This window comes from Salminus brasiliensis, chromosome 9 (assembly GCF_030463535.1).
Source record: "Salminus brasiliensis chromosome 9, fSalBra1.hap2, whole genome shotgun sequence".
Taxonomy (NCBI): domain Eukaryota; kingdom Metazoa; phylum Chordata; class Actinopteri; order Characiformes; family Bryconidae; genus Salminus; species Salminus brasiliensis.
Window position 1 is genome coordinate 23,378,650 of NC_132886.1, and position 16,666 is coordinate 23,395,315.

Consider the following 16,666-nt stretch of genomic DNA (forward strand, 5'->3'; position numbering starts at 1 on the left):
CTCTGTTATTTGTTAAGTTTATATTTCACTTCTGACCTTGTGTGCCCTCTTTTCCATTCACATATGTTGTACAATAGGTGGAATAATGAGATTATCCCTAAGAATCATGACATTTAACCTGAAAAATGATACTATTTTGGCATGATTATAAAGCTACTGCAAACTCTTTAGTTCTTACACTACATGCACCGTAAAACATGCCTAAAAACAGGGAGCATCCATGAGATTTGAAAGCGGGCCAGCCATTCATTAATGATGAATATGTACCACTATTGACCTCTGTGTGCTTCACAGTGTTTGTCCAAGCGCAAAGACTCTTGCAAAAATACAGTAAATCAAACGACCCAATACAAAATAACAAACCCGAGTCCTTCTTTTTCGAAGACACATCGAGCAGTCAAAACATCCCTACAAAAACAGAACCATCAGCTTCAAAGGCTCAACTCCCTCTTGGAAGCATTGAAGTGCTGATAAAAGATAAAGCCTTAAGCCTTCCCTGTATATCAACCCAGCCTTTGATTCAGCCTGAGTATCAGCTTTGCAGAGGGGGAGGGGAGGCGGGTCACCAGGACTGCACCAGGACGATAATGCCCACTCGTCTGGCTTCTCCGTGGCGGATGTGACCTTTTAGGAGCCGCTTGAAAATGCAGAGCTGCTGACCTGCGGTGGAATTAGCGCATCCCCGCGGCCGCAGACAGCTTGACCTCGCCTGGGCGCTGCCACACAAAAGCCCTGCAGTGAATAGCGCAAGCTTAATCTGCCCAAAGCTCCAGCCTTGGGGCTCCAGGGCCATGGTTGCAGGGGCACAGCATGCACCCTGGGGGCCTCATTTGGCCCCCGATCAGATGGATAAGGGTCCGGTAGGGGCCGTGGTTTCCCCATGTACCCTCGTCCTCTGATGCTAACAGATGCTACTTCACCCTTCTGGGGGTGGGTTTCTCAGAGGGGTGGAGGGCACCAGCCTGGCATAGCCAGACACGGATGGGGCTTGCTAAGCTTGAATAGCTGCACCAGAGGAGATGCCAGAGCGATGGTGAACTCTTTAGAAGTACACTGGTGAATCCTTCAAGGGGTGGACCCTGGCCTTCCCTCGCCCACATGTCAGGCTTACACACAGAGCACAGGCAGAAACAGAAGCCCAGCTTGAGATATCCGACTAGGATGAAGAGGGAAATCACTGGAGACATATCACTCTGTTCCTGGCTGTCACCCTGCTGCTCTGAAGGCCGAACTTTAAGCACACATTAGAAACTTTAAGTGCAGAAATATACAGCATGTCTTATGTCAACAACTGACTTTGGACAACCACACATCTGCTGTATCTGCAGCATTAGGTCAGTTACCATGGACGTTAATTATGATCTAAATTTTATGACAACATTTTTATTTCTATTTGATATTTCACTCTAAAACGTTATTATATTATTTCCCACACTAATATTTCTAATATGTATTCCCAATATATTCCCATCTGGTGTTACTGAAGAAGTAACTGTAGTATAAAGTATAGCAGATCTATAGAGGATATATTTTGAGTAATATAATGTGGCCAGCATTCAGAGATTTATTAGAGGGCACAGGACAACTACAGAAAAAGGCTCCTGGTAAACATCTATCAGGGCATAGTCCAAACTAACACCTGGCTCTTATGTACACTGATTGGCAATCACTCCAGCCCTTTTCTCATGCACTACAAACACTCACAACTGAGATGCTGCGCCATTAGCAACATCCTAATGAAGATGTTTTCAAAGCCCTGAAGATGCATAGCATCTATATGTTAAGTGGTTTGCTCTTCTGGTTAATTTGAGTTCATTTCTGGGGTTCAAACAAACATCTCCAGACCTTCTAGATGCTATTACCATTTTACTGTTGTTGTACTCTGTAAATTAATAATATGTAAAATAAAGGGGTATTTTACATATTATTAATTAACAGAGTACAACAACAGTACTTTCTAAGAGAGTGTGAGAGGTGTATCATAAGATCATGTCATTGTTTATTTTATTAAATTACATAGCAAACTAGTTTCAACTAGGCATTTGCTACTTTATTTATCTACAAAATAAAGTAGATGCTAAAAGAAGTATATTAGTCATGCTTTGCAAGTTACACCTTTTTTAAATTTCATTGTTTTTTCTTTTTAGAACCCTGACTTTACCAAAAAAAAAACTTTTTAAAGAATGTATAGTCTGATATTCTTGACCGGGAGGAACTGAACCCCAGTCTGTCATGCGTAGTAGTGTTGCTGTTGTTGCTGTGCTACAGTGCTTAAAGTCTCTTAGAGACCTCTGTCTTTATTTACTTTTATTTTTTATGATTTAATTTATTAATATATTTTGGAAATTGTGCTTTACAAGATTGAAAAGTAGAACATTTGAACCACAATCTAACTTACTTATCAATCCAATTTCTCCTATTTAGCCATGTTACTTTTTTAAGGACAAATAAAAAATCTAAAAATCTAAATCCAAAATGAAAAATTTACGAAAGTAGTGAAAAGAGATGTGTTCAACAGCTGCCATGCTCTGGCCATCCAAGAAAGACAATCCCTTTAAGCCTGGCCAAGCATTAGCTGGGCAAACTCATGCCTTTGAGCTCTTCAGAGTTTCAGGTAATATAACTGGTCATTATTGCTAGTTCTTATAACTTTCCTGAATGATGGAAATGAATGAATAATCACTTCGGCTAATACAGTAATAAAGATAAGATAAGATAAGATAGTCCTTTATTAGTCCCGCAGTGGGGAAATTCTCAGTGTCACAGCAGAAAGGGATAGCAAGACACTCAGTTACAAAAATGTAGATAAATAATTTACACTATAAGAAGTAATAATCTGTATTCAGAGTGTCCAAAGACACTTGTCTACCACCTTGATTTCCTACAGAACCTCTCAGTAAATAGTTGTTGTAAACAGAACCATTTTAAAAAGGAAATATGCAAGCCTAAGGACCTTTTGAAACTTTACAAATTGTCCACAAAATATAAAGCTTCAATATTAAACAAAGGTTTTCTCAAAACCATTCAAGCCAAGAACCATTTACGAACCTTTTATTTTCAGGAGAGCAGTTACAGTAAAGTCTCAACTAAATAAACTCAATGTGCTTCATTTATTGTGGCCTGGTTCTTCTGAACAGGGAGCTCCCAAATCAAAGCCCCTCTCCCCAACCGGAGGTGCCCCAACCGTGGCCTTGGCCCTTTCCTGGGGAGGGTCACGTATACTGTACACATGCCGGGGGATTAGGGGATGAAAGAATGCCACTGACTGTGAAATTGCCCGATTTTATCAGGGTGCAGAAAGGGGAGCAGCTGTGCATAATTCGGGGCTTAATCCGGAGGATGGAGACTGAGCTAGACGCGTGTGCGAGTGGGCCCACGTGTATGTGTGTCTGAACTGGCTTCACCAAAGCCCATCCAAATACCTGTTTGCCCTCTACCTTTTTTCGTCCCCTTAAAATAGTATATGACCGGCAAGCTTCCCATTCATGGAGGCCAATCAAGAATATGGCGAGTAAGCAGCATCATCATATTCTGCATTTTGGGTTGCTGAGTTCTCCAGGTCCCTCTTGGTGTTGGGAGTGTGCCTCAGCTGCACTGGATCTTTATCAGTTTGAGGTTTTTATGACAGTATTGTTGATGCATCTGCATTCTAATCCTGCCCTCCGCTCCCTCTGATAAAGCTCTATACTTCAGGGAAGACATAATCTGTTATGGGGGGCTTTATCAACTCTCTTCCAGCTTGAGAAAAGTAGGAACTCCTGTGGCATCTTTCCATAAGAGACTGTGGACAAGCAGTCATTAACTTTGTTCACTGCAGCGACAAACAACAAGCGATTTTGATTCTGGCTAGAGACAATGCTGCCTTTGAAGTGGCCTGATTTAGATCATACATGAAGGACTCTCGAACACGGCCCGCTCAAGATCTAGGAGCGGAGGAATATGCATGAAGGTGAAGAGGGGCACTGCAAAGCTGGAACCAGCCTAGGATCAGGAAGCTCTCCTCGCTCCCAGAGCAGCAGGTGATGGGCAAAATACCCGCACTGCAAATGCCACCAGGGCTGCTGGAGCCGGATCATCTCCAAAGGCGAGAGCTGCTGCCTCCAAACGTGCCGGAGCGCAGGGGCTTTAATACATATTATTCACAAAGAGCATGATTGATCATGCAAACGTGTCCAGCTGCTAACTTTGGCAGGCGCACCGAGTTAGTGGTAGCTACGCAGCGCCTGGGTGCTTGGCCCCCTCGTCACAGGGCTGCTTTAGTTGTCCCCTGACGCCACCGTAGCTGAGCTGGAGACTGTAGTGTGTGTCTTCACACACAATCAGTGATCCGTATGGCACTCGGGGAGTCTGCTGGGAAAACTGGGGCAGGCGAGAGTCCTTTCTGTCTGTCAAAGGGCCTGGGAATTAATCAAGACAGGACCCTGGTTTGTAATCTGATCGACATGTCTGGTAGAATAGCACCCCCTTGAGGATGTTTTATAGAGCATGGACTTGATGCTCAATTGAATAGTGGTAGAGATAATTGTAAAATTGAGCAAAGAAAAATCTTTATAAATGAAATAATGGATAATTGCTTTATTTCAAAATTTATATTAATTACAATGTTAACTGCTTTTTTCTGTTGTTTATAATAGTAGATCATTTACTGTCAAGTAAAAGAACTAGTAGACAAAGTAAAAGGACAGTAAAATAGTAAAAAAAAGTCACAAATATTGTCATTTTATTAACATATTAGGATTGTTTGTAGCACTGAATCCTTAAATTACAAAGAAGACATATGTCAGCTGGGCATCTGCTGGCATTACTAGCTTCCTTCCAAGTCTCATGATGAGCTTCTCACAAGGACAAGCTCTGGTGTCCTCCTTCCTGTCAGAGCAGATTCGAATAGACCATATATCAGCTAAAAAAGAAGAGGTAAAATTACTTCAGAAAAAGAAGTAAAAGCAGAAGTTTGATGTGCATCCCGATCCTCTACTGTCACACTGTGCTACTGCAATTAAACACAGTTACACTGTACTTTGTAATTTACTTTGTAGTTCTTTTTTATTCTCACTTCAGTCCAAACTAAAAAAAAAAAGACAAGTTTTGCTTTGCTGCAAGTTGTGAAGACAGACTTGATTGTACTCACTTTCACCGTTTGTCTGCCTTCCAAAAGAAATTGGACTGCAAAATGAATAATGACCAAATCAGCTGACTTATTTCATTTTTGCAAGTATTATCAGGAGAAATAAACAACAATTATGAAGTGGAAGAGAGCCAATTAACTAACATCTGCTGGGAGATTAATGTGTTGTGCTTTGAAAGGTAGCTGAGTGTTCCAGAAACTTAATTCAGAAACTCACATGCTGTCCTTTGAGAGGCTTACTGTAGAAATCAGTCTCCACTTGCTGGCTCCCTCTCCGGCATTCATTTGTGGTCACAGCTGACCAGAGTGAAATTCTTCATTAGTCTCACACAGCGCAACACTGACGCAGTTGTACTTATTCAGTTTAAACATGGGTATTAACATGGAATTGCATGATCTAATGTGATTAAGATGCAGTACACTTTAAAATAAAGGTGGTAAGAATAAGAACCACACTTACAGTGCCTATAAAACATTCACCCCCACCTCCATCCCCTCAATGGATATTTTTCCTGTGTTGCTTTTATGAATGGAATCACGGTTAACATAACTGGTCAACTCTTTAATGTCAAAGTGAAATCAGATTTCTAGTAATGTAATGTAGATTGATTTAATTAAACTATGTAAAATAAGTGCCTGCATAAATATTCACCCCCTTTAAAAGTGACTGACCTAATAACAGGAGGTCCAGGCAACTGGTGCCACCATTCAAACAGCTAGTGAAGTGAAGATCATAATACAGAGTGCAGTGATTGTATTATAAAGACACCTGTCTGGAAGGTCCACTCACTGGTTAATCAGTATTCATACACAACCTCCACTCTGTACAACTCAGAAAATACTTATGGAGTAGTATAAGTATATGGATACAAAAAAAATGCCAAGTCACTGAATATTTCCAGTTCAGTTCAGTTAAATCCATCATTAAGAATTGGAAGGAATATGGCACATATGTGAGTCTGCCTAGAGCAGGCCATCCTCACACACTGAGTGACCGTGCAGGAAGGAGTATAAGGCACTTAAGGGGTCATGTGTGGAGTGATCTTTTGTCTTCATGGTGTTTTTGCAGCCAGGGATACTGATCAGACAGGTGTCTTTATACTACAATCCCTTGAGACACATTCACTGCACTCACTGACTTATATTTATCACTTATTTTACATTCTATATTTAAACTGTTTTATTTTATTGAAGTTAACATACTTTGTATAAATCTGATTTTTCTTTTACATTAAAGAGTTTTTTGTAAATTCCAGTTAATTCCTTAATGCAGAAAAGCTTATTACACACTAAGATGTATTATGCAGTAACTACAGGCACTTCTGTACAAACTGGTGGGGCTATTCTTTGATAGAGGAAGATTGCAATAACACTTTTGGCCTTTTAAGGGGTTAAGAACAGTGTCTGAAGCATCTCTACTAAAAGTAAAGGTTCTATATCAATTAAGGAATCTCATAGAACCTAAACATTCTCTGTTTAGTTGAAAACCACTCAATATGACTAATCTGGCTTTTTTATGACAAAAGTAATATCCTACACCTCTAAAAGTAAAGATGCCCTAAAAATGGTTAAATGCCATGGGGGGACTTTTACTGGATGGTTCTTCAGAGAGCCATTTTTGAGTGAGATGTGTGAACGTCACACATGTAACATTTTGAAAAGTTTAAAGAACCTCACTGTAATGTAAAGGTTCTAGGCTTTACACTCCATGAAGGTTCTTCAAACCATTAAAGGGTTCTTTACATGTACAAATCTCCTTCTCAAGCAAGGTTCTTTTGGGGGGCCAAGGTTCTTCCTTGGTATCTGTACTTTTTAAACCAGGGGTGGGCATCCGATGGCTGGAGCCCAGCATGGTTTGCTGATTTCCCTGCTCCAACACACCTGCAAATAACAGGTGAGTTAAATTCGGTGTGCTTGAGCATGAAAAGCACAAAACAGGACTCAAGGAGTTCTCATTTACATACATGTAAATGTGTCTATCAAATCTGTTTATAAATGAATTATATCACCTCTTTTAGCGACTCTAACTGCCACACACACTTTCCTTATGTACAAACATGGCCTTTCAAACATTTAGTCTCGTTCCCCCTCAAAAGAAACCCGCTGAGCCTTAACTTCTTTCAAACTAACAACAAAAATAGTGTCTTTTATTAAACACATTTGGAAAAACTTTTGAGGGACAGTGTAGCCCCAAGACTAAACTAAAACACTTTAAAAGCAGAGTGTGCTGATATGTAAACTAGCAATATGGCACCTCAAAGAATGTGCCTGAAAAAATGTGTACTATCATACACCCAACCTCCCAGAGACCACGCACAGACTGAGGCCTTGTGTGTGAACCTCCTCGTTAACTGCTCCCCCGAGACCTAGAAGTTACATTACTATTTGTATGAAGGCGGCTGCTGCTGCTGAGATAAAATAACCACCCAAGGAGATGTTCTCTGCTCTAGCATGCGCGAGAGGAAGAGCGAAAGAGGCACTTACATGGCGTGTGATGAACAATGTTGATTTTATCTGTTGGAGAGAGAAGAGGCTAGTTCAGACACTCTGATGTCCTTGCCCAGTTGTTTTCTCCCCCTCTTTTTCTCCCAAGGTCACACTCTACCAGCTCTTTCATGTTCTCTGTGTAATCCTCATACTGAAGAATCTATCATCCTGAACGTTTTCCCAAATGATAAAGTTCTATTCTCAGACTGATTCATCATTGAGGTGCATGAGGAACACAAGCAGCGTTTCTGCGGCGGATATGTCTTTTGATGCCACTCCAATTAGAACTTTAAAACAAACACTTGAGCCACTTTTTGGTCATGATTCAAGGCATCAAAGGCAAACCTGGAAGTCCTTGTAGCGGATAAGCATCTTGACAATTATGTATGCTACTTAAAAATCACTAGATATCTGGATAATAGGAGGAAAACTATAAATACTGATTCCATCTACTCTTATTTGCTGTAGCAATCGAATGAATATCAATATGTCCATTCTTACCACTTTGTAAATTATATGTAGTGTCAGGAAATAAAACTGACCGTAGACGCTGTCGTCGTCATCTCTGTTGCTGATGATGCTGGCCCGTAACTGCTGCAGTTTTTCCTAGAACGAACAGTAAAATTGTATACCCTCACTGTCCACTTTATTAGAAACAGCTACTATTCTCTTTCACTTATTGGCCACCCTTTAGAGGTCAATTTACAGGGGCACAGCGGAAAGGGTATTATTTGAATGGTGGTTCTTTCTCAGCATGGCCTTGGCCAGAATGCGGCCACTGATTCCATACATAAACTTTGAATGAAAACCTTAGGGTGGACTTTTTACTGTCCACCTACATGATGGGTTTACAAGACTGGCATTTTTAACGAAGTGGACAATGATGGCTGCATATATAGAGATGTGTTAGTGTCCTTCATGGACACAAAATCACATTTCACAAGCTGTGTGTGTGTGTGTCAGCAATGGGTGTTCCATAACGTTCCATTAACTAATCAGAAGGAGGTGTCTGGATACTTTTGGACATACAGTTCAATTTCCATCAGTTATAACGTGTTTAAAAGAAATGTGGCTGAATACATTCCGATTGATGCACCATTCCTACTGAACAGTAAGCAATCTAATAAGACATAGGTCTTGTAAAAGCATCTTGTAGGTCTTGTAGGTAAAAGAGCCTTCACTGATTGGTCACCTGCTGGATGGAGTCTAGCCCTCGCTGAAGCCTCTGCCAATCACTGAATCTGTCCAGTGCCTCGTCCATGCTGAGAGAGCCTTTCTTCACCTGCTCCTGAAGTCTGATCAGTTCATCCAGTCCTGGCGGCTGGTTCGGCACGAAGGTGTCATAGGTGCACGAGATGCTGTCCCGGCCCCTAGCTGTGATGTGGACAACATAACAGACTCAGAGATATGCTTTTATTATGATTATAATTGTAGCGAAACGATATTGGTTCTTCAATTACAAGAATGAGAATGTACTAGACTTCTGAAGTGATTAGCTGTTTATGCTGTGAAATCAGTGACTGTAAATATGTGAGGCAGTCATACTAGGATTCAGTCCGTTGTTAGAAATGAGAGTGTCAGCACTGTTGATATTGCTTAAGTTGAAGTTGCTTAATGAATCAATGAATCTTGGGGGCTCATGATCCTTTCGCGGATTCACTGGTTGTCCTTCCTTGGACCACTTTCAGTAGGTTCTGACCACTGCATACCACTGCTTGCCCACTTTTTATGTTCCAGCACGTCACCTTCAAAAACTGACTGTTTAATTGCTGCCTAATATGTGTATGCCTCACCTTGACAGATGCCATTGTCACATTTTAATTTGATGACTATAATGTTTATTCATGTTAATTTTTGTTAAAATCTTCACATAAAACACAGAACCTCTTCCACAAGTGTCTGTAAATGTCTTCTGACTCACTCGCTTCTTTCACTGCTGACGAAAACAAGATTATACTGCCAAATCTTTTGTGGAGACCTCTGCTGCTCAAGGTTTTTGGCCGCAGCCCCTAAGGTTTATTATGGTGATATGTCCCTGGTAGCTCTATGGCATGACCACCAACCAGTACAATCATTTTCTTCCTTGTTTTTAAATATTTCAGAGTTTATTGCTAGCAGGTTTTTCTTAAAAACTCAGCATATGCTGATTTATAAAGGTCTGGTGATGACTGTCCAGTATAGTATGTATGTTTGTCAACCAGCACAGAGGGAGTGAATGTAGCAGAACTGAATGAGACGAAGTTTGTTTAAAAGACTTATTTAGTTATTTGTTGTTATTTTGTTAATTTATTTTATTGAACAAGTCTACGCTTCATCTAGAATGGCCAAAAAGTTCATTTGAACCAGATAGCTTAGCATTACATTGAGTTATGAAACCCTAAGGTCTCAGAGTCCCCTCCTTTTTTTCCAGCTGCTAAGTGTGAGACCTTGTTCCTGTGCCTTAAAGAACTGTTTGAGCTCTTTCCATTTAGACCAGCTATAGCCTTTCCTGAACATCGAGCAGAAAAGTGGCTGCATTCCCTTTAAAAACACTCTTAGCTTTTCAACTACACATTGTGCTGTGGTGTTCTGCTGTATCCCAAATCACACATTTCAAACATGTGGTTTGGGACGCAGCCAGTGAGGTAAAACTGTGAGGAAAAAAATGTTTATCCATTAAAGCTGAATGAAATTAAGGTTTTGTCATGTATCAAATATTCTGCGTCATTTCAGTGTCCATAGCCTAATTTTGGAAATAAACTTGTCAAAGCATTAAAACATTAGAACAATTGGGATGGAAATTTAGCTTTGGTGGGCATGGTTTGAACTTGCAAGCCCACCATAAGGCCAAAAACATACATACAAGCATAAAAGCCAACACTCTGAAAGCGCACAGTCCAGCTGTACAAGTTACTATGGCAGTTAAACCACTACACACATCGAAGCGTCTGCGTTCATGTCCTTGCGTGAAGTATGTTCATGGCCTAAGAATTCCCACTGAGGTGATAGCAGACATGAGCGATATTGCAGATGTGGGACTCTACAATACTGCTCATTTTCTACAGATGTTTGACAATTACAGCCCAAACTGGCAATCTGAAAGTTGTAGCATAGCATGACAATAATGATGTGAATACATCTTACTTTGCTTTGTGGAGATGGAGTAGAGTGTTTCAGAATCTGCCTGAGATTTCTTCTTCTGGAACACTACAATAAAAACAGAAGCATACAGCATGAATCAGGTATCTGCTTCCAACACACCTAATCCAATTCAATGAATCTTTTTTCCACCTTTTTCTGAGGTGAACTGGGACAGGTGTGTTAGAGCAGGAAAAGGACTGGGGAAAATGTACTCAATACAAGTGTGGTCAATGTACACAAATTATGCCAATACTCCATGTCTACCACCAGATGGCACCAAATAACAAAGAACTTGAAAGGAGCTAAACTGGCATTGCACAAAACATGAATGCCTAAAAATAAAAATCCAACTTTGGTAGCAAGTATGAGCATAAATATCATTAATACACTGGAAGGAGCCTCAGGTGTCTTGTGAAGTCACTAAGATAAAAGATAAACTGAGATGAGGCTCTTAGGGATCAATGAAGGCAAGACAATTGAATTAAAGTGAAGAATACTCTTGGTGATGCTATTGATTGGCTGGTAAGTGCTCTAAATGAAACGGTGCAGGCTTTTTCGCAGTGTGCTCTACTGTTTCCACACCACCCAGCAGCGCCTCTTTTTCTACCCTTTGTCCATTTGCACTGCTTTTCAGGACTGATTTTCCTGTTGATCTCACACTTACTGTGTGACGACCAGCAAGAAACGCTGGCCCCGTCACACCCTGTTCTGTGGACACGTTCACACGTTCACGCTCACTCCCAAAGGCTGCACACCGAACATAACCGGCAGCTTATGTGACTTTGACAATAGCTGGAAATTGAACACAAGAAGTTGAAAGGATTTCAGCACGCTCTGGCTCCTCCTCCTCTTCCTCCTCCTCTCAGCTTCCCAAACATTCTGAGTGGGCAGAGAAATTCGATCAGTGTGTAGGCGGAAGATCCCAGTGTTGAAGGGGATGGAAAAGTCTCTCTCTCTCTTTCTCTTTCTCCCCCTCCCTGTCTCTGTAGTTTCATGTTGTGGGATGGGTGAGGTGGAAAACATGTGTAATGCATGATGCCGGCAGTGCTTGGCCCCCTTGAGCTGCTCAGATTGGTTACAGATGCACAGAATAGTGGCCTGGGCTCTCGATCGCGTGCTCTCTCTCTCTCTCTCTCGCTCTGGCCAGAGACACATAGGCATCCCTAATCTCTTGGGAGGAATACCACTTGGTCCCGTTTCACTGGAATGGCCTTTTAAGCAGTTGAGGTTTAGCTGATCAGCATAGCTATGTTTGTAAACAAGAGCCTGTATGTGTGTCCATACCTCGCTCGGTTCCTCACTCTCATAGCTTGCAGTTACTGAAGTTCTACGACTTTAGATGAATACCTCAAGATTAATGCTAGGGGTCAGGGTAGAGGGTTAACCTGAGTATGCCACATGAGTACACATCATCATCACCATCGTCATTTTTGTCTTCATCATCTTTATAACTGTGCTGTTCTCACTCAGCAACTTTGTCGTTGTCATTATTACTACTATTGTCACAACCGTCTTAAATGGACAAAAATATTGGGACACCTGCTCATTCACTGTTCTTCTGAAATCAAGAGTTTATAAATGGAAGGCTTTTTAATGGATTTTGGAATATCATTGCTGTGAGGATTTAATGCATTCAGCAAACGTGAGCGTTAGTGAGGTCAGGGTGTAGCATGGTGATCTCCACTCCACCTCACCCCCAACTCTCCAACTGCAATCCCAAAAGTATTGGATGGAGCCCCATCATTCCAGGTTCACCGCTCCACAGCTCAATGCTGAGCTGAAAGCCTATACCTGGCATTAGGCATGGTGCCAATAGGTTCATGTTTATCAGTCCTATTTTATTGGACATACTTCTCCACATGTGCATTTGAGCATCTGTGTCAGTCAGCTGTATTAGACGGATCTGTTTGGTGTATAAGTAAGTCAGTTGTGTTAAAGCACAGCTGGTGCTGGAAGAACACAGTGGAGGTTCTGTCTCGTCTACATGAAGGGATGGAACCGAGAGATGCGCTGAAGGTAGAGATGGATCTGAGGAACAGCTGCACTGCAGTGGAAATTGTTTCCGTCCATCATCCGTTTTTAATGAAGTTTCATTTTCAGCCGATCTTCCCTCCGAACATGATGGTGGTGGTGGTTGAGACTTTGACTGAGTCAATAAAAAAGCAATAATTCTGACTTCCAGCTCACTGCTGAAGCGCTCAATGGAAAAGATCAACACAAACAGTGATCATTTCAACTCAACGATGAAACCCAGAGCAGGACAGACAGAAAAGGGGAGTGGGAGAGAGAGAGAGAGAGAGAGAGAGAGAGAGAGAGAGAGAGAGAGAGAGAGAGAGAGAGAGAGAGAGAGAGAGAGAGAGAACAGATAGCAAAACAGACAGAGAAAATCAAACAGAAAAGGGAGTGAGAAAAAACAGAGATAAAACAGAGACATAGGAAGAAAAGAGAAGGAGAGAGAGATGAAAAAGAGACGAAAAGAGAGGATGTGAATGAAAAAGAGACAATGAGAGAAAGACAGGAGAAAGTGAGAAAAGTGAGTGTAAGAAAGGGAGAAAAAACAATATAGAAACAGAGGAAAAGAGAAATAATGATAAAGAGAGAGAGAGAGAGAGAGAGAGAGAGAGAGAGAGAGAGAGAGAGAGAGAGATCAGGATCTGATGAAGGACAGCTACGGCATTGCTCGCGTTTTCATTCCCCCTGTATTAATTTATGAAAAATGAGGTTTTCACAAGACAGCCGTAGCAACACGGGCTAGTAACCATCTGTTTTGTGGAAAACAGCATCTGATAGAGCTGCAATATATCTCACAGTGGGATCCAAACAACACATCAGCTGGCTCTTACCCACTAATACACACTATAGGCCTATTAGCTGCTGAAGTGCTCCATGTTTCAGTCTCTGCGCTTTGTCCGTTATCTCGTACTTTACGTTTAGAGCCGCAGTGGAGAAACACACTTTGTTGATTTGTGAAAAATAGACAGCATCGTAAAGGACTTGCTGATTTCCTTTTTACAACTGAGCAATTTAGAAGAGCTTCTAGTTGTACAGTTCATGCAAGGGTCTCTCTCTCTTTCTCACTCTCTCTTTCTCTCTCACTCTCTCTCTCTCTCTCTCTCTCTCTCTCTCTCTGGCTTACAGGCTAGAGATCAGCAGAGTCTAAATGATTTATAAAGCCCTAACAATACAAGCCACTTGGCACCTTCGTCTAGTTGAATTATTAATGCAGCTGAAATTGAACATTTAAGAACTTGCTGCCAATGATGAACGGTGCAAATCTGGGTCGTACTTTCCCCAGCTGCCCCGTTATAGGAGTAGAGACTAAGAAAAAATGCTTATTAAGTATTTATAAACAGTGATTACTGAGTCGGCGAGAGCAGTGGAATCTGCTGTATGGTGTGAGGGGTGAGTTGAGTGTGTCTGGGGTAATTCGTCGTCATTATTTTATTATATTGAGGTGCAGCAACACTGCGGTGACCAAGGTGCAATATAATGCGTTTCAGCACATTTCAATAAGTTTGTGTGTTTTTGCTGATGTAGATTCTTCATCTACATGGACTCAGTGGAGAACAGGGCCTGGAGACCATATTTGTTATTCAATCTAGTTACATTTTTACAATTACTCATATATAATTACATAAATAATTACATGGCTAGTGACAAAATTTTGGTTTACATTGGTTGTTCATTAAAATAAACCCCACAAAAACAATGAAAATCATGGCAAAAATGTCATGTGTTAAAAAAAAAATGTTAAAAAAGATTGCTCTTTTTTAATGTAAAAGAAGAAATATCATACAACAATAACTTTTCATCAAATTCATATTATACAAACATTGTATACTTCTTCTTATACCTCTACTTATGAACAGTATTATAAATGATATATGTATTTATATGTATATACTGTCTATAAGATAGGAATGAGGATTTCTAATTTACAATCAACACAGCACTCAACCAACACACACCAGCGAGAAGCAGCAGCCAAGTACTTTCAACCAAAAATGACCGTCCATCTGGAGGACTGCATTAAACGGTAAGGGGGTTTACCCAAGACAGCTTAGCCATCAATTTTTTGGGCGTACAGACCTACATGCATGTATTGACACACATCCACACCAGGGCAATTTGAGACTAACCAATTCACCTGATCTCCACCCAGAAGCTTCATCCAGATAGGGACCTGAATCCAAGACCCTGGTGCTGAGAGGCAAACGTGCTAACCACCAAGCCATGATGTATTTTTTGTCCATTGTTCTTTACATTGTATCAACATTTCATGATGAGTGGATGTGCTCCAAAATGCTCAGTTTTCAATCATATACAGCATAAAAAACATATAACACCTATATTTAAGATTTATTCCAAGTCATTTAGAAGCATTTCTTATGGTCCACTCATCATGACGTTTTGACACAATGTGAAGAACAACTGCCAGATTCTATTTATAGTAAAAAGTGAAATGCAGGAGTGATGATATAAGTATCTCATAGATTTTCCCTCTATGTACTAAAACTGATATTTACAGCATATATGAACATATATGTATTTACCTACCAATCAAAAACATATGTATTTTCCATGTATTATGGATATACATTTCCAGTATATGATACTTCCATGTATGTATACAATATGTTTTATAATATATTTTTCATATATATATATATATATATATATATATATATATATATATATATATATTAAAAACATATGCCCAATATATCATATTTCAGTAATAAATCTCCTAAAATTACATTTTATGTCTCTTATTACCAGCGAGAACTGTGACGTTTATGAGTTCTTACCTTGTGCTATGAAAGGCCTGCTGTCCTCCTTGGCTGGGAGGGTTTCGGGTCGGGGGGTGGGTGCAGGGGGGCGGTTAACTATAACCACAGAGTTGCTGCGGGTAAGGATGGTGTCATACTCTTCGTTATTTGCTCCCAGATGGGCGTAGGGGTCCTCCTCTGTTTCTGCAGGCCGTTTATCATCATCTCTGGCTTCTCTTGTCGGAGCCTCATCATGACTGTGAGAAACCTGTAGACTCCCTGCAGGATGAGGAAGGGAAAGCACAACACGACCTGATTTGGTCTAATCACCCATCTCCATGGTATAGTGTATAGCATACAGTTTACTGCACTTTATTTGAAAAGTATTCTAATACTACCATTATAGCTTACCAGCACTGCCCATCAGCTCGTATACACTTGCATCATCATTGCCGTCGTCTCCACTGCTCAGTGCCTGTAACAGCTCACTCAGTAAATTCATTTGATCAGGGCTTAATAAACTGCACACCTTCCTAAGTTCCTAAGAGGTTTATGTAATAATAACAAACTGGATGTCATATGATTTCACTGTAGACTGAATGTCCTAAGATTTGATTTCAACCGTTATTTTTTCCTTATAATAAAACACACCGTTTTTCCTTTTATAGTAGGCTGTGAAAAAAAAATAAAAAAGATAACCTCTGCTTTACGTCATTGTGATGGCCCACAGTAGCCATATAGCATTGCATAGCCTAGCTTAGCATTGTTGAATCGAAATTTTCGAATAACTTCAGAATCTTATTGGAGTCACAAGGCCAAAATGTGATGGCTGAGGAAAGCTTGTAAATCAAGCAGGTGCTAGGCCAGACCCTGCCAGACCCTACTACAACCACACACAGTGTCGACTGGACATTGAGAGGACCCAGAGAGGACAGCAACACCTATATACTGGTATACCTGGTAGGAATCGTGAATAATGACAAAAACTTTTTTGGAATTCTTGTCACAGGCCAAAAAAACAATGTAGCATAGGCTAGGTTAGGCTAAACATGGCTCTTTTTACAAAGCCACCATAAGTAAACACAGTAAAACCAGTAAAACTAACTATACATCAAACAACACCTGATCTAACTACTACACAAATGCATTCTGTGGTGTGAAGTCC

General features: G+C 40.7%; 1 protein-coding gene across 1 annotated transcript in view; it reads right to left on the bottom strand.

The window, feature by feature from the left end:
- Positions 1 to 4,671: 4,671 nt before the first annotated feature.
- The window catches only part of LOC140562727 (B-cell scaffold protein with ankyrin repeats-like), a 100,573-nt gene continuing 88,578 nt past the window's right edge, over positions 4,672 to 16,666 (bottom strand). Inside the window, exons 8-16 of the mRNA XM_072688588.1 lie at positions 15,913 to 15,976; positions 15,541 to 15,780; positions 10,736 to 10,798; positions 8,805 to 8,986; positions 8,155 to 8,218; positions 7,610 to 7,639; positions 5,343 to 5,422; positions 5,129 to 5,163; positions 4,672 to 4,900 (exon numbers count right to left, since the gene is read on the bottom strand). Coding sequence (XP_072544689.1) covers positions 5,131 to 5,163; positions 5,343 to 5,422; positions 7,610 to 7,639; positions 8,155 to 8,218; positions 8,805 to 8,986; positions 10,736 to 10,798; positions 15,541 to 15,780; positions 15,913 to 15,976 — 756 coding nt within the window. The 3' untranslated portion in view covers positions 4,672 to 4,900; positions 5,129 to 5,130. The remainder of the gene's footprint in view (positions 4,901 to 5,128; positions 5,164 to 5,342; positions 5,423 to 7,609; positions 7,640 to 8,154; positions 8,219 to 8,804; positions 8,987 to 10,735; positions 10,799 to 15,540; positions 15,781 to 15,912; positions 15,977 to 16,666) is intronic.